At 52.5% G+C, this 25069-nt stretch overlaps 2 protein-coding genes across 3 annotated transcripts; one reads left to right on the forward strand and one right to left on the reverse strand.

Annotated features, from left to right (window-relative positions):
- SAE1 (SUMO1 activating enzyme subunit 1) lies at window positions 1–7853 on the reverse strand (the record flags this gene model as incomplete). 2 transcript variants are annotated; one of them, XM_082012036.1, is made up of 9 exons in its annotated part: window positions 1–93; window positions 292–361; window positions 1035–1179; window positions 1718–1823; window positions 3375–3474; window positions 3695–3837; window positions 4641–4814; window positions 5688–5799; window positions 7753–7853. In XM_082012036.1, the coding sequence occupies 9 exons, from the start codon at window positions 7851–7853 to the stop codon at window positions 1–3; spliced, it is 1044 nt and encodes a 347-aa protein (XP_081868162.1). The 2 variants fall into 2 exon arrangements, with proteins under 2 accessions (XP_081868162.1, XP_081868163.1); XM_082012037.1 differs by lacking the exons at window positions 292–361; window positions 1035–1179 and having other exon boundaries at window positions 47–93.
- Window positions 7854–8437: 584 nt separating this feature from the next.
- Window positions 8438–24539, forward strand: ZC3H4 (zinc finger CCCH-type containing 4; the record flags this gene model as incomplete). Its single annotated transcript, XM_082012047.1, has 14 exons — window positions 8438–8598; window positions 16856–17075; window positions 17712–17822; window positions 18067–18289; window positions 18949–19094; window positions 19240–19336; window positions 19425–19570; window positions 19960–20073; window positions 20332–20448; window positions 20861–20965; window positions 21105–21463; window positions 21687–22051; window positions 22230–22481; window positions 23016–24539. The coding sequence occupies 14 exons, from the start codon at window positions 8438–8440 to the stop codon at window positions 24464–24466; spliced, it is 3867 nt and encodes a 1288-aa protein (XP_081868173.1). The 3' UTR covers window positions 24467–24539.
- Between the last annotated feature and the right edge of the window lie 530 nt (window positions 24540–25069).

A 25069-nucleotide genomic window follows, 5' to 3' on the forward strand; every position in this document is an offset into this window, starting at 1 on the left:
TCAGCTGGGGCCCAGGCACTCCACGATCCCGTTGCCTTTGATGCCGTCAAAGAAGAAGAAGTTGTTGTGGGGGGGGTCCCGCTGGGACAGGGCCTGGGGAGGGGCGGGGGGGGACACGGAAAATTCCATTACCCATAAATTCGGCTTCACCCCGTTAGCAAAAAAAAAAAAACCAAAAAAACCCATAAAAGGGCCGGGGACAGGGAAAACGGCATATCCACAAAGGGATTTTGGGGGAGGAAGCGGGTTTTTGGGGTGCAGACCCCCCCACCCAAAAAAGACAGCCATTACCTTGACCACCTCCTGGCCCAGGACACCTCCGACCACGGCGCAGACGGGAGCCATTTCGGAGAAGCAGTAGCTGGAAGGAAAGAAGGAAGGAAGGAAGGAAGGAAGAGAAATTCAACAGCAAAGGCCGGAGATGTCACAGTGTCCCCTCCATCCAAAAAAAAAAAAAAAACACCAAAATCGAGCCCCAGAGCATCTGGGTCTGGCTGAAACACCGATGTTTCCCCCCAAAAGGAGGCGGCGGTGATGGGGACACGACCCCGGTGCATCTTGTGTCACCCTGTTAAAAATAAGTCCATCAAAACGCCGGCTTTGCGTATGTTCCCCTGCCCCACGGCGCGTTCCCACCATTCCCGGCGGGCAGCGTGCAGCAACACGCAGGCAGGGCTGGGGGGTTCCCGGTGAACGTGCCGGGGGCGAGGGGGACCCTCCCGGGGTTCCAGCATCACCGGGAGGACACGTGCCATGGTGGCAGGGGGATTTCTCTACGCCAAGATCCCAGCGGAATCGGCTGGGAGCATTTGGGAATCTTGCCGGCATCTGGCCCGGCGTCAAACCCCCGGCACGCCCCGGCCTTGGGGAAGGCGGTGAACCTCCAGCGCCGATCCGTTAATCCCCGGTGAGGATGACCCAGAGGAAAAGCAAGGACATGTGGGGCAGGCGACGGCTCAGGTCACCACCGGTGTCATCCCGGTCAAATTCACGGTGAAACGGGTGTTAACGCGGCGCTCGGCCCCTCGGCGCACCTGACGAATTCATCCGGCAGCAAATCGGCGCCGAACCCCAACGCCTCCAGGACATCGCGGCGGATCTGGAGCAGCAGTTTTGAGTCCTCGGCATAGTTTTGGGGCGAAGGATCCCGGCCATTATCCGTCCGAAATTTCAACAGCACTGGGAGAAGGAGAGAGAGTCACCACCCCGTTGCCAGCGTGCATCCGAGGAGCTGCCGGGAGCTTTGCCACGCGGCTCTGCCGGCAAACCTTCAACCTGCCGGCACCCCGAAACAACCGTAAAGCGGGTTTGGGAAAGCTGGCGTCGACGGCCAGCGTTCCCGGCTCTTCCAAAACGTTCCGGGGTGGCTGGGTTTTTCCCCAGACGCCTTGGCAGGAGCCGCCACCGGAGCCGAAAGCTTACGGCAAAGGAGAGAGAGGAGGGAACGGGGCCCGAGCCATGCGGCACGGCACATCCATACCAAGGAGAAGGCCATTTCCAGTCGCTCAGGTATTTTTAGCTCGCCGCTGTTAGGGTAAAACTTGCCAAAAAATGAAAAAAAACCTGAAATCTAACAACCAAAATAACCAAAAGCTCGTTTTCACCACAGGAAACGGCTCGCGCTCGCTCGCCACGGCAGAGCTCGGACGAAGCTGAATTTTCCCCACCGATGCCGGCAGGGAAAAGCAGCGGGAATTAAGAGGAGGAAGGGATTTACCTTGGAGGAGGAAATAATCCGGGGTGGTGCGTTTTGACGTCGCCTTCGCCTTCTCCCCGCTCCAGTCGACGGCCAGGGCTTCCTTCAGCTGGCAGAAAACCACGCGCTGCGAGGGGGGAGAGACAGCGTCAAGACATCGAGCCGCCCGCCTCGCGCGGGTCCCCCGACAGCGCCGGGGTCCCTTTTCATGAGGTCAGTAAGCCAGCAGCGACGCCGGAAAAAAAAAAAAGGCATTTTCCTCCTCCTCTTCATCACGGGGAGGACGAAACGTTGCCGCTCGCCTGCGGCGCTCGGCTCTCGCCCGTGTCACCATCGTCCCCGTTTAGTTCAGCAAGGGGACCCAGGCCCGGTGGCGGAGCCGAGCACGGAAAAATAATTGGCTATTTAATTTTTTTAATATGGAGGGCAGGAGGGAGATGAGAGGAGAGCGGGATTGCCCCAATCTTCCCACAATGACCTTGGCGTCCAAGCGCAAAACACTTGGGATCGCGCCTCCGTAAAGCTTCAGCCTAACGGTGGAGGATGACGTCTCAGCAACGCGCTCTCCTCATTAAAAACATTTTAAGGTAAACGCTAATAGTCCTTAGAGTCAGAGCTTAGGATGGGATGGGGGTTTACAGAACGTCAACTCCGGAGTCTTTGGGGAAAAGAAAACTGAAAAACCCAGCTCCGAATCTCGGAGGTTTTAAACAAGTTTGAAACTCTTTGCCGATGCGAAGCCTGCCTGCTCCCGCACGGATACGGGGAAAGGTTTGGCAGAGCCCCGGCCCTCTCTCGGAACGCGGGCTCTGGCATCTCAGAAACGGATCTGGAGGAATTCGCCGTATCCCCCCCCACCCCTCTTCCCAAATCGCGGGAGGGCGACAGCTGGTTCCATCGGCATCCGGGGAATATTCCCAGCTCTTCCGAGGGGAAGCTGCACCCTCTAAGCGAGGCGAGGAGGAGGAGGAGGAGAGGGGGGAAGAGCAAAAGGGACACAAAAGGGCGTTAATCTGCTGGCTCAGCTCACATTCTCCTCATAGCCAGATAAAGTCGAGGGGATTTCCACTCCTCCGTTAAATTTCCAGCTGGGAGACCAAAACAATGCCCAGGCCGGAGGCATTTAAATGTGAAAAAAAAGCAGGTTTTTTTTCTTTCCCTCTCCTTTGGAGCAGATTTTACCCTCCCCAAGACATGGAAAACCTTTCCACCCCGAGCTGGGAGTCCCACTTAAAGGGAGCTCTGCTTTCAGTTGACAGCAGCAACAATGCAGCTTTTATGGTCCGGGTGACACGGAAAAAGCCGGAGCACCCTCCCCCCAGTTAACAACTCCCCTTTCTCCCACCAAAACCAGTATAAAAAGTGCTTTATACCAGTACGGCCGCAGAGGAAAGGAAAAAAAAAAAAAAGCAAGCAGCGAGCTGGGAGCACCCAGAGTTTTAAGGGGAGTGTGTATATCATCCCCGCCCGCCAAAAACCAACCCTCTCTGGGATGACCCAGCAACAGCAGCGCAGTGAGACGGCAAAAAATTCACCTGGGAAGCTGGCAGAAACCATCCTGCCCCGGCTAAAACACAGCTCAGCTGCCTGGATAACCCCCTCCAGCACTCCCTCGGCCAAACCGACACGGGTTTTGGGTCTCGGAGGTCTCCACAGGGTTTGTTTTTTTCCCACTCACCTTTTTCACCATGGTGGTCTCTGATGAGTCGAGTTTGGCTTTTTTGGTATCCGGCCCATCTTCCACGCCCGGGTTGACTTTGGCGACCTTGGTTTTCTCTCTGTGGAGGAGAAAAAAAAAAAAAAAAAAAAAAATTGAGCTCATTTTTGAGAAACCACGATCCCCGCTTGTGCTGCTCAGCGGCAAACAGTCTTTATGACTCTTAAAAGATTTAAAATCTCCAAGGTCCCAAGAGCAGGCGGCCTCCCCGCGTGGGTGAAGGCAGCCAAAACACCGATACCCTTCCCCTCTCATCCACCCGCTCGCCCCCTCCGACTCACTCCACAAATTCATGTTCCCCGAGGTCGGCAAACATATAGCCGTGGTAGCCGAAAACATCGCCGGTGAAAAACTTGACGCTGTTCTTGTGGCAAATCTGGTCGATCTTCACCATAACATCCCGGGAGCAGCAGGTTAGGCAGACCTGCAGGCAGAAATTTGAACATTCAGCCTCCTCACGGGGCTATTAGTGGGGTGTGAAAGCCCCGCTGCCTTCCCGGGGCAGCAGTAATTATCAATTTTCCCCTCTCGTCACACAGGCTAATTCCAGCAGCTTCCACTCCAGGGATAATTAGGAGGTTTAGGGGATACGGCATCCCGTTTCCGGATAGTTTCAGTGGGAATTGGGGGACGAAGCTAAAATACGGACATTTTTAAAAACTCAGGGCTTGTCTCTCCCAGGAGCGGAGCAGGATACGTACCCTGGGGTAGCTTCCCCACAGGGCCACATTATTATAATCAAAGCTTTATGTTCCACTCAACTGCTCCCGCCGCCCTGCAGTCAGGCAGGGAAGGCAGGAGCAGGCAGCTGATCCGCGGGAGCTACAAGACCTGGATGTGTTCCTCTTCCTCCCCCCCTCGCTTTCAGAGCTGCTGCCAGATTTTTCAGCGTCCAGCAGGAACACTGAATTGGGAAGCCGCGTCGGCTACGGTTCCTAAAACTACCGGCCCCATCACACCCAAAAAAATAAAATCAAAATGCAGGCAAGCCGCTGCCTGACGCGACCTACAGAGGAGACCAGAAGGGGAACAGATGCCGTTTGCGAACAGTCAGGCAGCTCAACCTGTAAAATTCACGCCGACAGGCAGGCGGCTGCCCGCGGCTCAAGGATAGACACTCTCAGCGCTAAGGCAATCAGAATAAAAGAGCAATTAGTGAGGAGACTTAATAATCAGCCAGCAAGCCCCTTCTCCTCCGACCTTTCTCTCCCCCCCTGCCACACGTACTGCGTCAAACTGGGTGAAGAACTCTTCGGGCTTGCTCTCCACGCTCTCAGGGTCAGCTTTTACATCCACCATGGGATTAAGGTTCTGCGCCCGCTCCAGCGAGGCTTCAGCTCTGTTGCGGCCCAAGGAACCCATGGGGATGAGGAATTGAGCTCTTGTGTCCTCCTGGGAAACCTAAAACGGGAGAAAAACGGAGAAATGAGTCTTCCCACGGGCTCAGGCAGGGTGGGAAAAGCCCCCAGGGAGAATTATAACGGGTGCTGCGCAGGCGGGAACTAACGCCTGGAAGGGAACAGCTAAGCAAGTGCCATCCTCGCCACAGGAAAACTCATCGCGAGATAAACGGGGTGGGGGGGAGCTGGGGAGGGGGAAGAAATCAATCTCTGGTTATTTTGCGCTTTTCTTCCATCCCTCGCAGCTTTGTAGCTCGCTTCTCCCCGCTCCCGAGCTCGCAGCTCCCTCTTGCGCCCAAGGAGACGCCACGCCGTGACCTAGAGGCCGCGCTCGCGTGAGAAATACGTTCAGCCAGCGATGTTTGCCGCAGGACACAAAGCTCCGGACCAGGAATTAAAACCCACCAGAGTCTGTTTAGAGGTTCCGTGGTCCACGAGACTCACGGCAGGAGCTCTGAGCCCCACATCTGCTTCACACACACCTGCCAGCCCCAGATAAACACGGGAAGGGGCTGTCCCGATGAAGATAGACAGGAGGGGACTGGGTGGAGAGCTGCTACCGCCAAAGCCACGTGTCCCCAAAAATAAGCTGGCTTCTCAGAGAGGGGTGCAGCACCCGAGGACAACCAGAAAGCAACAGGGGAGGCTGCGGTGCAGCCCCCAGCTCAAGAACGGGCGGAGGAGCGCAGCCTGGATCTTAGCTGTCACACGAACGACTGGAGACACAAACTCTATGTGCCCCAAAATGGAATAACTCCACCCCAAGTAGAATATTTATCCCAAAAAGCAGCGAGCGAGTCCTCCATTGTTGACACCGTACCGCAGCGGAGCGGGGGTTTGGGAGCTTTGCTAACCAAAGCCACAAGCTTCTCACCTGCTGATGGTCCAGCATGGTCAAGCCTTTGACTCCTGCCAAGATGAGATTCTTCGCCACTTCTGCTCCGAGACCCTTCATCCCCACCAGCAGCACCCGGGAAGCTCGTAACCTGCAGCAGAAACACACTGTCAGCGTGAACGGCTCGACCGGAACGTCTCCCATGGGGCTGGGACGAAGGGGAATCAGTGATCAGAGGGGAAAACACGGCAGATAAATACGGCTGGACAGGAAAGCCGCGCTCCTCGGCATCCCTGCCTGGGGAAAAGCAGGTTTAACGGGATTTGGAAGCAAAGAAGAAACACGTAGGCTGACAGGAGTGGGTAATTCAGGAAAATTCACAGGAAGAAAACAGCATTTGCAGCTTTGGAAGAGGCAATAACACCAAAGTCTCATTACAAGGCACGCTTTGGTATTCCTAATAGCCCTCCCTCCAAAAGGGCTGAGGGCTGGAGCTGCACCGGGATGTGGATAATTATAATTAATGGGAAATTAATACATTTTGGGGTATATTTATTCGAGCACAAAACTGCACGTGCAAGTTTTAAATTCTCCAAATAACGGACCAATGTGTTTTCCTCACCTTTTATCGTTTACATATATTTTTCCCTGCCCCTTGGAAGCCTGTTATTGATTAGTCTGTATTGGTTTTCTGACAAAATCAAGTTTACTGAGCACTGAGGGATAATCTGGGCTGTTAAACAGACAGACTCCTGCTTTTTTGGCCTATTTTCACGCTCATTTTTATGTGCATACAGCAAGATCGTTATGTTTGACTTCACGTTTTGGGGTTGTTCCACCTTCTCCCATACAAATCCCATCACTGCTTGCTGGGGAACACCTAAGAAATTCAAAATGGGCAGAAGTCTGGTCAGGCTGCAGAAAAGGACCACGAAAAATAACTTGAAAGCTGAAAAAAAATGTCCTTATAGAGAAAAGAGGGGCTGAGTAAGAGGGTTTCTAGCAGGGAAAGACCCAGGAACTGGCGCGTGGGAGCAGATGCTTTGCAATTCCAGATGTGAATGAATCAGAAGCCATTTATCTTTTCTTGTTTCCTCCCTCATTTTCAACTCCAGGAGGCACAAATTTCACCCAAATGAGCTTTGCCTGGGGTCGGGCAGAGACCTCACAAACCCTATAGACCCTATAAGCTTACGTACCCGCCGCTGACCCTTCTCTGAAGCCCCTACAAAGCTCCTGGGGACACCTCGCAGCAGCTACAGTCACCACAGTAGCCCCTACAGGGCCCTCCTGCATGCTGTAGGGTCCCCATATGCACGCACAAGTTCCTACAGGGCCTTCATAAGGCCCCCCTCACATTGCAGGGCCCACCCCAGGCCCCTATAGAGCCTCCCTCACATTGCAGGGCCTCCCCACCAGGCCCCTGTAGGGTCCCCCACAAGCGCCTCCAGGGCCCACGACAGGCCCCTATAGGGCCCCCCTCACATTGCAGGCCACCCCCCAGCCCCCCCTCACGTTACCGGCTAACCCCCAAGGTCCCTATAGGACCCACCACAAGCTCCTGTACACCCCCACAAGGCCCTCCAAGGCCCTTACAAGCTCCTACAAGGCCCACATAAGCCCTTCTAAGGCCACTTTCACACTGCAGGGACCCTCCTGACCCCTACAGGGCCCCCCACAAGCTCCTCCAAGGTCCCCCTCATATTGCAGGGCCCCTCCAGACGCCCCACAAGCTCCTACAGTATCCCTCACAGGCCGCGGGGCGCCCATGAGCATTCCCTACACCCTCTAGGGCCCCCCACAAGCCCCTCCAGGCCCCCCACAAGCTCCTACGGGGCCCTTCACAGGCTGTGGGGGCCCCATAAGCCCATCCAGGCCCCTACAGGGCCCCCCAGAAGCCCCTGCTCACATTTCAGGGCCCCTACAGATCCCTATAGGGCCGCCCACAAGTTCCTCCAAGCCTCCCTTCATACTGCAGGGCCTCTCCAGGCCCCCCACAAGCTCCTTCAAGGTGCCTCAGAGGCCATAGGGCCCCCAGAAGCCCCTCCAGGGCCCCTCACAGGGCCCCACTCCGGCTCCCCCCGGGGGCCCCAGCCCCACTGACCGCTTCTGGGCCTCGAGCCCCCACAGCCGGATCTGCCGGTCATACTGTGCCGCCTCCTCCTCGCTGATGCCGCCGGGGCCGCCCTCTTCCTTCTCCACCATCCCGCCGCCGCCTCACGGCCGGGGCAGCACCCCCTGGCGGCCCGCGGGAAGACCGCGGAGCATCCTGCACCGCTCCACGTCCACCGGGGGGGGGGGGCGGAATCCACTCCCCGGCACGCAGGGCCCCCGCGACCCCACGGGAGAACTATCTCGAGTAACTTCTCCCGTCGTTCCGTCCCCACACAGGGGTGTGCGGCACCTTCGCTCGGCCTGGGGCCCGTGCCGTGCGCGCACAATTGCGCAGCTTCCCCTGTCCCCCCCCAAGGTGGACTCGTCCTCGCCTCACCTCCTCGGCACTTTTCGGGCGTTCCCGCCATCTCCCGTTCACCGTCGGCAACCTTCGGCGCCTTTCGCTGAGGAAGGGCGGGCGCTCGGCTTTTTCCGGCACCGCTCGGCTTTTTCCGGCCTTCGTGCGGGGCGCTGCCTCGACGCGGCTGCGTGCCGGCAGGCGCCATTTTGTGTGCCTGCCCGTGGAGCGCGGGGCGGGCGGGCGGATAAGCCGGGCCGGGTCGGGCCGTGCTGAGCCGACCCCCGCGCTGTACAGTGACTGTGCCCCCCTGTTCGCCCCCCCGCCCCCCTTGCCCATGGCCGTGGAGAGCCCGAGTGTCCCCCCCGCCGCCGCCGCTTCCCCCCCCAGCCCGCACTCCACCCCCCCTTCTCCGTCCTGCCACCACCACGACAGCGGCAGCTGCAGCCTTCCCCGGCCGCCGCCGCCGCTCCAACACCACCACGGCCCGGACGAAAGGTCCAGTAACCGCCTCTCCCGAGAGCCTCTCTGTCTGTCTGTGTCTGTCTGTCCGGCTCGCCGGACCAGGTTTGGGGGGGGGGTGGGAAACGCGGGGCGACCGGTGGTGGTGGTGGGGAGGCCGAGGGGGGGAAGATGGGGGGCCGGGGGGCGGCGGGGGACAGGGCCTGAGGTGAGCCGGGGAGCCAGGGCGCAGGCCTGAGGCGGGCGGCGGGGGGGGTAGGCCCGGCTTTGGGGGGGGGAGAAGCGGGGCCCGGAGCGGGGAGGGCTGCGAGGAGGAGGAGGAGGAGGAAGCGGGGGTAGAGGCAGGGACAGCGGGGGGTATTTGGGGGGGGTCTTGGGTAGAGTAGGAGGCCGAGGGAGGAGGAGGAGGAGGGGGCCGCGGCCTGGGTAGGGCCGGGCCCTGAGAGCAGTGCAGGGCCTGGGGTACCATGGGGGGGCCGGGGGGGTTCTGAGAGCAGCCGAGGGTCTGGAGGAGGCCAGGGAGAGGGGTGGGGGGCTCCTAGCTGCTCCTAGCTGGCTGGGGGGCTCCTAGCTGCCTTTTTTTTTTTTTTTTTAAGGGGGGGTCCTTAATGAGGTCTTTAATGACGTTATTTCTCCTGGGCAGCGCTGGCCTCATTAACGTCCCCTTTGTCTTCCCTGCCGCTTCTTAAAAATACGCCTTGGCTCGAAGAGGGAGCGCAGGCAGGGGCAGGAGGGTAGCGAGGGTTGGGGGTGCAGGGGGGGCTGTGTTGGGGTGCGATAACCTCCATCACCCCCCCCGCTTGATAGAGAAAGGCTCACCTCCTAGGTATTAAAAAGTTTAAAAATATAAATATATATCTACCCCCCAGGAACCCCCTCTTTCCTCTGAGATGTATGTAAAGCACCTTCTCCCCACCCCCCCGCCAAACATAACTTCAGCTGTTTCCTTTATTAGCACTTCTTTAAAATAATTTTTTTCTTAGTTGAAACCATATAGCCAGAAAGTACCGGCAAAAAATAAACAGCTTAAGCATGTATGTCTGGAAAAAAGATATAAAAAAGAGCGAGGTTTGCTGCCATCCCACTCCCCTGGAGGGCAGGTGTGCAGTGCAGAGAGCTGCTTTTACGCATTAGCATGCCTTTGTCTCTGAGGAGGTTTGTTTTCCATGTGATGCAGGGTTGGGTTGGTAAGTAAGCTCTTTTATTGAATAATTAAATTATACCTTTTCCTGCCTTTCCCCCCGCTCCCCTTCCCCGCCACCAAATAAGTCCTGAGATCGTCCGCAGGGTACATTTTGCGTAAGCAGTGAGTTGATACCGTGTGTGTACAAACCAAGCAGAATCCTTCCCCCTTTGTAATGACCGGTAGAGTTGTGCACCCCGCCGATGTGAATGTCTAAAAGACAAAAAAAAAAAAAAAAGTCACAAAAGCACACAGTTTACTCCCAAATATGTCTGTTGTGACGTTTCCAGGTGAAGTAGCACTGAGGTGCCTCGGTAAAACTCATACCACTCTGACCCTTGATGCCATCTAGACATAGGATGTGGATCCATTGCTTTGTCTGCAAACTCCATCCTCATTCCATTACGGTGACTGTAAACCGGCTGCCCCTGGGTGCAGGTCTGCCCGTAAAGCAGAAAAAGATGTTAAAAAGTTTGGTTAAACAACTCCAAAGTGTGTCAAAAAGAAAAGAAAAAAAAGGTGGCAAAGAAAGCACCGTTTCCCAAATGTCATCACACATTTTTCCCCCATCCCCATGTACAGCCTCATGTCGGATAATTAGAGAAATGGAAGTAGCGACGTACAGTGCAAGCACCCAGTTTGTAACAAATCTCGTTAGCGTCCTCGATTTTCCCTCTTCCCTTTCTTTTCCTTTGTCGATCAGGTGCCTTACGAAAAGTTCAAGTTTCTTCCTCACGCTACTTCACACAATTCAAGTTCGAAGTCAGAACACCATGCACAGTGTTGGATATTTCTCCCCCTCCCCGTCCAATTAATTTAATTTCTTGGGTTAGTTTTTCCCAGAGACCAAAACCACACACTCTTCCCCTTTGTCATCCAGCTTACATTTGTCTCAGGTGGAAAAAAACCCAGTTTCCTCTAAGCACACTGATACAGTTGTGTGAAATTGCGGTGGTTTGTTTCCCTCTTGTCTTTATTCCCTAAAAAAAAAAGAAGTGTATACATCTGCTTAAACTGTAAAATAATGCAAGCACTTTTTAGAGCAAATTAGAGGTCTTTTCGTTATAGCATCATAGAATCTTTTAGTTGCATTCCAGAAAGGGGTTTTCACATAAAACAATATCCAGTGATGCCTTTTGTGCCTTTTTGTCGCTGTTTTAAAATGTTTATGGCGGGACCCTTACGGTCCCTGCACCTTCTGTGGCTTAACTTTGCCACGAAATCATAAAGCTGGGATTTTTTTTTCCCCACTTTGATCAAAGCTTCACCATCAGAGCTTGAAAACGTTACTGGTCTGGCCAAAATGTTTTTAGTTCAGAGACAGTGGGACCTCATAGCATCGATTTCCCTCCCTAATATATTCAATTAGTAAGTTTGTTCTGTTATTTTACTAAGTGTACGTACATGTTAAGCTTTATACTTCCACTCTTGATCCTGGAAAAATCCAAACTGCTTTTTGATTGTCCACTGCTAACGGCATAAAGGATTTTTTTATCCATACCAAGAGGAGTTGGGACAGATGTGTTAGAAAAGAAAGAAAATAAGCGGCTGGAAAACTTTAGATTAATTTTCTCCCTTTTGAGGGACGGAAGAACCAGGAGTTGTTTGAATGTCAGGAGTTTTCAGGGGTTGTGCTGCCAAGTTTACAGGAGTTGCTGACTGGTTCCATAAAGTGAGTAGTAGTTTAGTTTTTTTAGATAGTTAAATATTAGCAGTAGGAGTCAAACTTCTTGTTTGGGGCTTTTCCTTGTCCCTTGCTTCCCCTGAGCCATTTTTAATGGGGCTCAACCTCCTTCTAGTGCTCACGATTTGCTAGAGATTACCTTTTTAATCGTGCAGACGACGCTCAGGCTGGCATTTAACATCGGTACCCTGAGTAGCTTCCTGGAAAATCAGAGCAAGTTCTGATAGGGAAGCAGAGCACCCGCCAGGAATTTTTTTTTGTTGCAGGGACGTTTTTATTTTTTTCTAAGGGCGTAATTGTTCAGCTGAGGCTCCTTGGGTCGAGCGAGGCTTTGTTATACTGGGTTAAAGGAGGGCTAAAGCAAATCCCAGACCCCAGCATCATTTTTTTTTTCAGGGCCTGGGACGTATCCCGTTGCTGTGGCATCAGCCGTGCTGTGGCAGCGAGGACGTCAGCGCCCAGCGTTAGGATTTCACTGAAGGATTCAGATAGGAGGAGTGGGAAGGAGCTAACCTGTGAGGAGAGAGGACGTTCAGAGTTAGCAGCTGAGTTGAGCGCATTCCCCGAGAAATCTTGAGTTGTGACCAAATAGCGCTTGAAAGTTTCCTTTACTATGAACGTCGCTTAAAAACACAGATTTTAGGGATGTCAGGAGGAGGATTTGCCCCTATTACAGCCAGGAGTGGGCTAAACGAACCTCTACCCAAGCCTCTTTATAAACAGATACAACATATTTGTTACCATAGTGAAAAAAGACCAAACCCCAAAACCCAACCATAGAGAAGATAGAAAAAACTGATAAATTTTAATGACTTCTGCCCTGGTCTGCGCAGTTTGAATGAGGCAGCGTGGCCCCACTGCCTTCAAAGCGGTGCTTCTTTTATTTCTTGATTGATGTATTTCCCCCGGTTTCCACTTGGAATAAAATGTAAGGTGGCCGCGCTGGCGAGCCGGAGGAGAGCTTAGTTTCTTTGGGATTATTCTGGAATAATCAGTGTTTTGGTGAAAGAATAGAGATCTCGCTGAGTAGTTTTCTCCGGCGCGGAGCGTGCAGGTGTGATGCTGGGGTAGGATAATGTTTCCTCCGAGCAAGTTGTTGACGAGGCATTAAACTTCTGCTGAAGCTTTAAATGTGTGATTAATAACCTTTAGCTGATGTAGCGGTCACTCTGAAAAGCCCGGCCTTGTGTTTTCGCTAGAAAGCCTTAAAATGCAGAGAATGAGCAAAAACTACGTGTCTGTCCTAGAAAGAACTAGATTCCACTTCAGAGCAGCCCTTTTGTACATCTGGAGGGGTCTGGTTTTAAATCCTGCTCTGAAATAGGTTGTGGAGAGTTGCTCTCGGCCAGGGTGATCCGTTCTCGCCAAAAAAATCACTCCCCCTCGACCTTAGCCACTTGATTTATGGTTCATTTTCACTTTTTACTTGGTTTTACCACGCTTAACCATTTTAATTTGCCATCTGATCATTTCCGCGCCCCCCTCCCCATGGAGTGTGCTGCCAAATACAGCAGATTGTTAAAAATCAACTTTAAACTCTCACGGTCGCCCAGCTCCAGGCAGAAAGTGTTTTATCCTAAAGATACGCACATGTGTGCGCAGCTTAAATCCCCATCAAGCATTTTACTTAAAATCCTGTAAAATCAGAAGCGAACGTTCGCTTATCATGAGATTAAATCGCATGGATTTGCAATCCGGTGACTTCCAGAGCGTTTACGCTTTGTTTTCAAAGCCTTCCTGCTGCATCGCTCGGGGGAAAAAAAAAAAAAAGCACTTTGACACCCCCCTGCCCGATGTTTTGCATTCCTCAAAGTTAAACCGAGGTCTACCTTTGTACATGAACCCCCTCCCAGCTCTTGGCATCCGTGGATCCGCTCTGGCAAAACCAGATCACGCACCGGGCGGGCGATTTCACGGTCAGCTGCACCTCTTGTGCAAAAAGCTGCTGGATAAAAGAAGGTTTCTTCCAGCAGGTTGGATATTAAATTGGGGTTTTTTTATAGGGGTGTTGTATAGAAGTTATTCTGAGGTACGTGTCTGTCACACCTATGTATGTAGAGCAGGTGAGAGCACACAAAGCTCGCTCTTTTCTTAAAAATAGGAAAAAAACCACTTGTGTTTTTCCAAGGGTGGGAGCCGAGAGGCTTATTTTCAACGGGGTTTCTTTCAGGTGTAATGAGCAAGGAGCAATAATATCTTAAAGAGGGTTAGGAGGGTATATCAGCTATAACTGACAGTAAATCCGCCGTCTAGGCCGCTCATTTGTCACGTCATTACGCTCATTTCCAAATTTAACAAAGCCTCAGCTGTATTGAGTGACATTATTTATTTCAAGATAGTATTGTAATTCTTGCACTGCTCTTCAGTGGCCAGAATAGCAAAACACCACTGAATTTTCAAATAACGCGGTCGTTCCTACTATTTTTCTCCTAGCAAAGCGCCCGTGCTGTCGGTATGGCAGGATAACGATTGGAAAGGGCTTTTGTTTTTTTTCCAGGCGTCGTCACCGCCGTGTTACGTCATTGCCGTGGCGCTGAGGTCACAAACGCCGCGCAGCAGCCGGTGTCGGTCCTTCCTCGAGGATGTGTGCTGCGCCGGGGACCGTCCCCTATAGATCAGGCGGGCAGGAGCGATAGGAAAGCCTGAGATGAGTGCGGATTCTGGGAGGTATTTTCCCCCAGTCAGTGTTTTCTGCGATACCAATAGTTGCTTAACAGACATGGCTTCTTCACCGCGTACCCGCAGCGACTCTCCACGGTGAGCCGTCCCCCAAAAATGCACAACGTTGCTTTAATCACTTTAACTTTTTTCCATCCAGCCTCAGAAATTGTTCCGTTGCTTTCAAGCATCCTTACTCACCAGTTGCCGTTATTTCAAATGACTCCGTTTCGTTGTGTTTAAAACCACTGGGCAAACTCAGTGCTTCGATAATACTTGAGTAAAACTTTTCAGAGCGCTTTCCCAGCACCAAATACAAGCCCCTCAGTCTCTCTGGGAGGTTGGTGTATGATTTCTGGCCCAAACCTACTCAAATCTGGCAGAACTGGAGTTAAAAGACGGCAGGAGATGGTATTGCCCATCTTAAGAGGCATCTAAGCGTCTGTATAAACATGATTTCCCAGACTTTCCTTCTTTAGGAGATGTGTGTGTTGATTAAATAATTACTACTCATCTGCGAAACAGCTCGGCGATCGTTTTGCTGGTTCGGCCTCATCCTGTCTCTTGGTGTTTTTCAAATCTTTGCAGCGGCTGCAAAATTTTTACATCTTGTTCTCAGGAGCCTTTTTGGTCATCGTTTCTGTAAACAAAGCAAATTTAATAATGCTCCAGGGGTGTAGTCTCCGCTAAACCTCGATATCGGCCCAGAGCAACTCAAGGCAGGGTAAAAGCGCACTTACTAGCAAAATAAAGGGTAATTATCAGTCCTGAAAATTGCAATTAAGGTGTCAGCGACATGCATGTGTTTCTCTCTGGAGGCAGGGAGCGATTGCGATCCCCAGCCGGCAGGGACTCCTGGGAGAGGGTAAATGATGCCGATTTCAACGGAGTGATGCCGAAGGGAATAGCCATTTTTTTGCACAGCCGTATGGTGCGAGGGCGTTTATCCGGCCACAGCGGGCTTTATAGCATCTCATCGTTTCCTACAAGCCTGTCCCGTGCCCAGGGTGAGCTGCGTCGGTGTTTCGCTTCGCTGCGCTCCCTGGTCCTCTGCTAGTCGGTTGCTGGAAACTGGATCCAGAAACCTGGTGGCATTTCTAGTTCGAAATCCATTTATTGATGAACCTGACCCTCTAGGGAAAGGAGAGAGTCCTTTGACAGGACTTTTATTTAAGTATTTAAATACACAGGGATTTAAAATTCCTTTCCATAAGCTGGTTTTGTTTCTCTTCTTCTGCTCGGCTTTGCGCGGAGCATGAGTTTCTCAGGTCTTGTTCCAAGATCGATCTCGCTGAACAGAAACACCTGAAGGATGCTGCAGTCCTGCGACAGAAGTCATTTCCACTGATATTCGCCTTTAAAACTTGTATATACAGCCAGGAATTACGCGTCAGGTTTAAGAGCTTCATGAGTAATACTTAAGTGAGCTTGATTTTGGAGCTGGTCTGTTTATTAAACTCGTGCAAGTGCAAACAAAAACAAGAGGGGAGCTTTGCATCAGAGTCGGACCGGGCGGCCGGATCCCAGTGTTTGCTCTCCACGATGCTGAAACATCTCCAGGCTGCTTCCTGGGGATTGTTAACTCTGATTTTTTTACATGTTTGGGGAAATAATTCCGTTTTACTTGTTGTTTTTTTTTGTTTTTAATGTAACCTGAAGTTATCAACAGGTCAGTTTATTTATGCAGCCCAGCTTTTTCCGAATGCTGTCCATAAACCCCGTGTCAGCCTCCAGACCTTCCTGAGAGCTACCGAGCGGTGGCAGCTCCTTCTTCCAGCCGAGGTGCCTTCTCTGCAGCCGGCGGCACGGCACGGGCACAGCACAGCTTGCCACACCGCCGCGGCTGCCGTTCACGTTGTAGTGCTAAAGAGGGGACTTTATAGCAGCCAAAGAAATCAGTCTTTCCATAGCCTAAAAAAAAAACCCCGACCAGATGGATACGGGTCAAACATCCACCTCCTATACGCTCCTAAATTGGTGTTTGTGAATGACCGTGCCATAAATAAACAAGCCGGCATTTATGTTTTTAATTATAGCTTACCTGAAGTGGAAAGGGAGGAGGAGACCTCACTCTTGTTTTAAATCACTCGGCGACAAAGTCAGGACCTGTCGGGAGAGAGGGAAAACGCAAGGGAGCGGATTGAACTCGTGCCGTATGACACATTCAATCCATTACGAGGTTGTAAAAGGTTTCTTGTAACCCGTATCTGAGTAATTTTTAATTGAATTTAATTGAGTAGGGCATGGGGAATCCTCTTGAGATTTGCTTTATCACCTCCGCTAACCACAATTGTGGGTGAGCAGTAGCATGAGAAAGTGGAAATAACTGGGCACACATCTCTCGGTTTGGCAAACCAACGTGGCATTTACTTATTCTTGTCTTCTAGAGGACCGAGTGTTTTATTAAAACACCAATTTCAGTTCTCGGTGTGGACTGAGTGTTTTATTAAAACACCGATTTCCGTTCATGGAATTGATCTGCAATAATTTCATGTCAAAGTTGAGCGCCGTAATGTTGTGGCTCCGGTTTGTTGTTTGCGAGATGCTTCTTCGCCATGTTTAACTCCAGGCTGAGCGAGAGCTTGAGCAGATTTCGGTGGCAAGAGATGAACAGAATCGGTATTTGCGGTCAGATATTTAAAACCACGGCAACTAGGAATTTGTGAGAAGTTTGGGAGCCAAGTTCCTGTCTGGCTGGTGAGCGGAGTAAGCAGGATTTCTTTTCTTTTTTGAATGAGGAGAATTAAACGTGCCTGTCTGCTTTACAGGGAGGATGGAGAACTGGAAGAAGGGGAGCTGGAGGACGACGGAGGGGAAGAAGCGCAGGATCCCTCTGAATCTCAAGAAAGAGGTCGGAAGGAGAAAGGGGAGAAGCATCACAGCGATTCAGATGATGAGAAAGCCCATCGACGGATGAAGCGCAAGCGTCGGAAAGAGAGAGAGAAAGAGAAGAGGAGATCCAAGAAGAAACGGAAATCCAAACACAAGGTGAGCCACGCGCTGCTTTTGGCTCCTGGGTTCTCCGGGATCCCAGCTCTGGTCTGCCTTCCTGCGCCATCAAACGTCTCCAGGGAATTCCTCCTCTGACTTTATTACGGGTAGTTTGAGGCTCTTCCCCTAACGATAATTGCGAGGTGGCAGCGCTGGCAGGGTTTCTTGGGGTTCAGCTCCTTAACGCCTTCCTCCTCTGAGGGCTAGCAAGCACCAAGGTCTGCAGGTAGGATAAAAATGCTACGGCACTCTCTTGTCCGTCTGAGGACGCAGAGCAGGAAGAAACCAGGTTTTTATTTAGGGAATTCCTTTGTGCGTGTTTATACCTCAAAGGGGGTTGCAGACTGCCGGATTTGCAAAATCAAGGATGTTCGTTACTTAAGTGCCAAGAATTTCTGGAGCGCAGAAGGCATATCGTGTTTGTCTTCATTAGACAACCTGCTAACGGGCTTCCAGTTTGTAATTCAGCAACCACTGAAGATTTTGTTAAGCGAAGTTTGAGTTTCCTAAAAAAATCAAAGACGAAGGGAGACTTAGTTGTGCTGTATTAGAAAGGCCAAGGGCCTGGCGGCAGCGTCGAAGTCAGAGCTGGCCCGTAGTAAAATCGCGCCACGTGTTTTCCTTGCCTTGCAGCGCCACGCTTCTTCCAGCGATGACTTCTCTGATTACAGTGAGGACTCGGACTTCAGTCCTGGTGAAAAGGGACACAGAAAATACAGGGAATACAGCCCTCCCTACTCTTCCGTAAGTACCTGCCAGCAGATGGGGAAGGGGAAGCTGCTCTGCAGTTCAGAGCCGCTGCAAGATTTGAGCACGGGTGCCCGTCTAGCTCCATCTACGGGCCGCACGCTTCGGCTCTGGTCCCTTAGCCTGTTTATTTTTCGCCTGGCTATTGTGTGATGGGTTGTTGTTTTTTTTAAATTAAGTCACGATATTAGGCTTGATACATTCCTTTCCTTCATCACTAACCTCTCTGCCTTTCCCAAAGTCCCACCAGCAGTATCCGTCCTCTCACAGCGCTCCCATGCAAAAGAAGAGCTACTCTAAAATGGAGAGCAAGAATTATGGCATGTATGAGGACTACGAGAACGAGGAGTACGGTCAGTACGAGGGGGAAGAGGATGAAGATATAGGGAAGGAGGATTACGATGACTTTGCGAAAGAGCTGAATCAATACCGGAGAGCGAAGGAAGGCTCTCACCGGGGGCGAGGTACGTCTAAACGTTCCATTTTTCACTGTTATCTCTGATGTTCGTTACCTGCTGCTCATTTAGCTGATCTGTGGCCAAATAAGGCCCGACAATGCAGGAAGCTTCGTTTCGTGAAGGTGAACTGCCCTGCCTGTGGAGAGCCAGCTGCAATGGCCTAAACCTCTCATCAGTTTCTGACAAGGGAAGGAGTTTTTTCCTGTTTTCCACTCCGAGGGGAAAGTTCAGATCCCTGTGGATAATTTAACATTTTAAATAAGCAGTACTCTTGCTAGCGTAGCTCATTTTACAAGGGTGTAAGTGATTGAAAATGGATAAAATAAAACCTTTCTCTGAAAGGAAAACGAAGTTGACTGATAGCGTAACGAGTCTGATATCGTCACTTCTGGAGTGCAGAGATTTACGTTACCAGTCTAACGTACCTGTGCAGCAGCTGACGTGGTCACACACCACTGTGTTTTTTTCTAAAATGGTTGTCGTTTGGTTTCTTAAAAATTCATTCTTTTAGCTTATTAAAAACTGATTTAGAAATAAGTTTTTAAGATGCTGGTAATCCTGTACTGAAAAGTTATTACTTGTTTTTCCTAGTCGGGCATATTGTTTTGGTATTGTAACGTACCCGAGAGCTGAAACGTGCTGACGCCATCCCTTTGCTTCGCCAGGTGGCCGTGGCCGAGGCAGAGGGTACCGCGGGCGAGGTGGCAGAGGTGGAATGAGAGGAGGCCGAGGCATGGGCCGAGGGAACCGAGGGCGAGGCAGAGGTGACCACCCCGAGGAAGAGGAGGAAATGTATGACGAAGAGATGGAGGTAAGTGCCGAGTCTCTGACCTGTTCCTGGGGAACCACAGAGGCGAGAGAATATTCTTTTTCACGATCGGGACGCCTGCGTTTGAGGGGGACCCCGCTGCGCTTCATCCCCGCTCACTAAAGGCACCGATCGTTCTCATTTGCAGTACTGCGATAACGAGGAGCCCATGGGCGATGACGAGTACGACGACTACTCCAAAGAACTGAATCAGTACCGCAGGAGTAAGGAGAATCGTGGACGGGGTGAGTGGGATAACGATCCCTGCTTTCTGCTCTCTCACACGTTTTACGGAAGGAGAGAAATTAGAGACGACGAGGGGGCGTGTTTCAGGTTTAAATCGAGGACGCGGTCGTGGCCCCAGAGGCAGAGGAAATAAAGGAATGGGAAGAGGACGAGGCAGAGGCGGAAACAGAAGTGGGATGGGGAAAGGTGGTGGAATGAACGAAGACGACGATTACTACGATGACGACATGGGAGTGAGTAGCAGTTTGTTTTCTAATGGCTTGCTTCAGTGCTGGATGCCGTCCTTTCCCCCATTGCCCTCTGTAAACCCAGTCAGATGTCTAAGAAAGCCTTCGCAGGAGGGAAAAAACCAAACGGGTCTTCCCCAGGATCCGCAAAAGTTGTCCCGTCTCTGAAGGGGATGGATATCTTGGATTCCATTCTGCTGACAGCTCCCTTAAGCCGTGCTCGGGAGCCTTGCTAGGCTCAGCACGCTCGTCTTTACCTCCCTTTTTCATCCCAAATCTCAGTGTTGTTCCCTCTCAGAGGCGGCTGCGTAGGAAGTTTTAATTACTTCTCTCGCCTCATCTGTTGCTTTGTAATTTCAAATTCTTTGTCAACTAACATACTGTGCTTCCGATAGGATGGAGGAGGTGGTGGGAATTACCGGCGCAACGACCACGATAAACCCCACCAGCAGTCGGATAAGAAAGGGAAAGTGATCTGCAAATACTTTGTGGAAGGCAGATGTACCTGGGTAAGGGAATAATTCAAGAATATTATATTATCAAGATCTTATAAGATATTCTCAAGATCTCTTTTATACGCACGCGGAACCATCCCCAAAGCGTAAGGTCCAGGTTTTAACCCATTTCAGGGAGGCACTCGTGCCTACAAATTGCATTTTGTAAAGAGTACACGTTGCCCTGTCTGTCCTAAGGTGTGTTCTGGGCCGCTGAGAAACGCGTTCGCACTTCCACCCGCTAACACACTGTTCATCCTTGTTTCTGACCAGGGCGACCACTGCAATTTCAGTCATGACATCGAACTACCAAAGAAACGGGAACTGTGCAAGTTCTACATCACCGGCTACTGCGCCAGGGCAGAAAACTGCCCTTACATGCATGATATCCTTTTGGTGTTTAACTGTTTCGTTAAGCCAGCTTTAAATCACTCTCATTTACGCTGCATCGATGCATGTGGGGGGACCAGGAGGGAAAAAATGCCATTCCTGGGTAAGGCATCCTCCATTGACAGGCTGAACGAGCAAGGCCGCAGACAGCCCTCCCGCTTCCTTCTTAGCCTCAACCTTCCTGTCGAAGAAATGAGGTTTTCTGGCCATTGCGCGTACAGGAAAACAGGGCAGAAAGGAAAGCGGGGTGTTTCGGGCGACGGTAGTTTCGTTTTGGCATCGCAACTGTGAAATTCTCCCCATTGAGAGCTGTATTTCGAAGTGAAAAGCATCTGTGGCCTCTCTGGCTGCAGGAAGAACTTGCAGTAACTCCTTGTTGCGGGTTTATTCTCCTTAATAAATGATACGGGACTTCCCTTGCAAGCTGTTCCACACCACGGGCAACTGCATCAACGGGGACGACTGCATGTTTTCTCACGATCCGCTCACAGAGGAGACACGGGAGCTCCTGGACAAGGTACAGGGGAGTGTTAACGCGGGTTCAGCATCTGTTTTCCTTCCGTGGAAGTAGCTGGAAAGGGAGGGAGAGGTTTTCTGGAGCGTGTCGGTCGGCAGGGCAGCTCCGCAGATCTGCTCTTACTCCTTTCTCTCCTCAGATGCTGGCGGATGATGCAGAAGCGGGCGCAGAGGATGAAAAAGAAGTCGAAGAGCTAAAGAAACAGGGCATCAATCCTCTCCCCAAACCACCCCCTGGGGTCGGCTTGCTACCCACACCCCCTCGCCCTCCCGGACCGCCAGCTCCAACGTCTCCGAACGGGAGACCTATGCCCGGAGGCCCTCCTCCCCCTCCACCGCCACCGCTTCCACCTCCGGGGCCGCAGATGCCGCCACCGATGCACGAACCTCTGTCGCCGCAGCAGCTCCAGCAACAACAGGACATGTACAAGAAGATCCCTTCGCTGTTCGAGATCGTCGTGCGGCCGACCGGGCAGCTGGCGGAGAAGCTGGGCGTGAGGTGGGTGTCACCACCTCCAGGTAGCGGCAGGAGGGACGGGGATGGCGGATTTTTCGTCTCGAGCGGGGAGCTCTGCCCTAACGCCCTGAGGGTGGGCGCGAGTGCCTGGAAAAGAGGTTTCTCTCCATTTTTGGGTCCAGCGCCTCTCGGAGAGCCCTGGGTCCGTCCCTCCAGAAGCGGAGTGCGCGTTTTAAAGCGGATTTTCTTCTTTTTTCTCTTTCAGGCACCCAGGTCCACCTCCCCCCAGGTTCCCCGGGCCAGGAGGACCCCCAGGACCAATGCCTGGACCCATGCACCCCGATATGCACCCGGACATGCACCCAGACATGCACCCGGACATGCACCCTGACATGCACCCAGACATGCACCCTGACATGCACCCCGACATGCACCCGGACATGCCGATGGGTCCGGGAATGAATCCCGGCCCTCCGATGGGTCCCGGGCCCCCCATGATGCCCTACGGACCGGATGATTCCCCTCACTCCGGCATGATGCCGCCCGTCCCACCGGCACAAGGTTTCTATGATAATTTCTACCAGCAGCAAGAAGGTCTGGAGATGGATCACGGCATGATGGGAGACCCAGGTACGTCCCAAGGATCTGCCGGGATCAGCTCTTAGGTGCTTTGCCGGACATGCCGGCTCAGAAGCGGGTTGTTCCCAGGATTTCCGGGCACAGCGTCAGGCCGAGAAGGGGAAAAATTGGATTGTTTTTCGCAGCTTTGAGATTTGCTTTTTAACACGTGACGATCTTTCCTCGGCAGAAGACTACGGCGGTTACGAGGATATGGAAGGACCTCCGGGAGAGCACATGTTCCCCGACCCGTCCTTGGATCACGATGCCTTGTGTGAAGGAGGCCCGCCGGGCTTACCGAAACCGCCGGGTAGCATCCCCGATTTCATGCCATCGGCACAAAGAGCGCTTTACTTGAGAATCCAGCAGAAGCAGCAAGAGGAAGAGGAGAGAGCTCGGAGGCTCGCCGAGAGCAGTAAGCAGGAACGCGAAAATGAAGAAGGCAAGTGGCAAAATACAACGTTTTCCGTTCAAAGCCGCGTGCGTGGCGGGTGATAACTTGGATCTGCTTCGGCTTCTACCCACCCGGAGATGTCATCTCCGAAAAAGAGGGGGCCATCGGAGCAGTGGGGGTGTCGGGGAGGAATTCTTTAGGGAACGAGGGGTGCCGAGTGCCTCAAAAGGAAATCCCCGGTGGCATAAGAGCATGCGAAGGAAGAGGAGCAGCTCTGCCGAAGAAATGGGAACAGCCAGGCAGAAGGTGAACGAGATAAGGTCGCTGGCTTAGATTGTGGTGAAATTGGAGTCTGGAGGAAGAGGAAGAGGGGGATGCTGACAGCGCTCTGGTAATTTGGGGTGCAAAAATGAGACCAGGGAGGCTGAGGCTGTCACACGTGGGCCCCCGCTGGGAGTTTGAGCAGCATTGAGTTGAGAGGGAAGAGGGGCCGCATTTTGGGGACCTTCTCACGGGCGTCACGGCTTGACCGTGTTTTAATTGCCTTTTTAATCGGCTGCTTTCTCTTCTCCTTCCTCCCAGGCGATACCGGTAACTGGTATTCCAGTGACGAAGATGACGGTGGAAGTAGCGTCACCTCCATATTGAAAACCCTAAGGCAACAAAGCTCCGGCAGAGCTCACGCCCAACCCTCCCACGGAGAACTCGGGCCACCCTCCAGCGTCAGCGACCCTCGCCTGCAAAAAGCCCAGGCAGGAGGGAGCGGTCGTCCTGCCGATCCGCGCTTACGGGATCCCAGGCTTTCCCGAAGCGCAGATCTTTCCGTTCCGTCTCTCCCCGGGGATTCGGGACCCACCGACCCCAGGCTCGCGCGACACATTCCTTCCTCCGTCCCCAAACCAGAAGCTCCTCATTCCAGCGGCGTCGGCGGTCAGAAACCCCCCTTGCTCCCCGACGAGGAGGAAGGGGAAAGGGCTCTGCGGGATAAGCCTGTCAACATCCCTTTAGATGCTCTCCCGGGTCATTCCCTGCGGGATCCTCGCTCCCAGCTGCAGCAGTTCAGCCACATCAAGAAAGACGTCGTCCTCAACAAACCCAACTTTGCCCGGATGATCCTGTGGAGCCCAGAGGATCTGATTCCGTTACCGATCCCAAAACAAGAGTTTATTCCCGTCCCGGCTGCCCTTCAGTCCATGCCTACACTCGATCCACGTCTTAACAGACCCCAAACGGGTCTTTCCGATCCCAGGCAGAGGGGGGGAGCCGCGCCGGGGGACGCCGGTTCCTCCTCGGGCACCGGTCTCCCCGATTTCGAGCTCTTGTCGAGGATATTAAAGACTGTGAACGCGGCCGGCAGCCCGTCTTCCAGCCAGAGCGACAAACCCAGCGACCCTCGGATGCGGAAACCCCCCGCCGATCCCAGGTTACAAAAATCTGTAGAAACGGGGGGTTCTAGAGCTCCCAAAACCGCAGAGCCGACGTCCGCCGGCGATGCCGCCCCGGCTATCGCTCCCTACGACCCTCGGTTGCTGACGGCCGGCGGGTTGAGCAAAGGCAGCGGGCAAAGCAGCGTGCTGAGCGCCATCAGTTTGTACGATCCCAGGACTCCAAGCTCGGGCGGCAAATCTTCCGAGTCTCCTAACGAAGGTAATTCATCCGCCAAATCCACGGATTCCGGCAAAACCACCGCTAAAACCAAGGAACCCCTTTTTGTCCGGCGATCGGCATTGGATCAACCCGAATCGGAGAAGGCGAGCGCCGAATCCGCTACGGACAGGTACAACAGTTACAACCGACCTCGTCCCAAAACCGCCGCCGCCGTCCCCCCTGCCCAAGAATCGGCTCCCCAACCCGGGGTACACAACCTCCCGGTCCCCTCCGTTTACGGCATGGTCAAACAAAGCGCCAAATCCGGATCGGGAAGCCCGTTTGCGGGAAACAGCCCGGCGCAGGACGGCGAACAGCAAGACTCTGCTTCCCTTAAAGATGTCTTTAAGGGTTTCGATCCCACGGCTTCCCCTTTTTGCCAGTAGTATTAAAAAAAAAACCCGCAAAACCCACCCCACGACGACGACAAAAATTCCAAACCAAAACCCAAACCCCTGACTTTGCTCCGTGCATCGAATTAGCAGCGCACAGTGTCGGTAATTTGATTTATTTTCTGGGTTTTGGGGTTGGTTTTTTTTTTTTCTATGTGGTTTATTTCCATTCAGCGCTCACTTTAGCCATATAACATGTATATAAATCCCGGTTTTTGCTGTTAACTAAAGAGAGTTTCCCCAGCCGCCTTTTAAAAGAAGAATCAAAGTCTCCCTCTGCGATAACAACCAGCGTTTTCTTTCTTTTAGCGCTTTTTTTTCCCCCACTCCGCCAAAAACAAAGAAAACCCAAACCCAAAAACCCCCATCAAAATCATCCTGGGGCAGGGGAAAGAAATCCTTAAATCTCTGCATTTTGAACCCAAATTTTCCGCTGGGGGAGGAAAAATTACCGCGATTCTTAATTTTTCGCTTTAAAGCCGCGCCGCTGACTCACGGGTTGTAATTTTTACGCTGCATTTCACTAAAAAATCTCTGTATTATAGTCTTTTTTTGTTCTTTTTTCTAAAATGCTGTGGCGAACGGGAGTAACCATGA

This window comes from Phaethon aethereus (genome assembly GCF_964289735.1).
Source record: "Phaethon aethereus genome assembly, chromosome: 31".
Lineage (NCBI taxonomy): Eukaryota > Metazoa > Chordata > Aves > Phaethontiformes > Phaethontidae > Phaethon > Phaethon aethereus.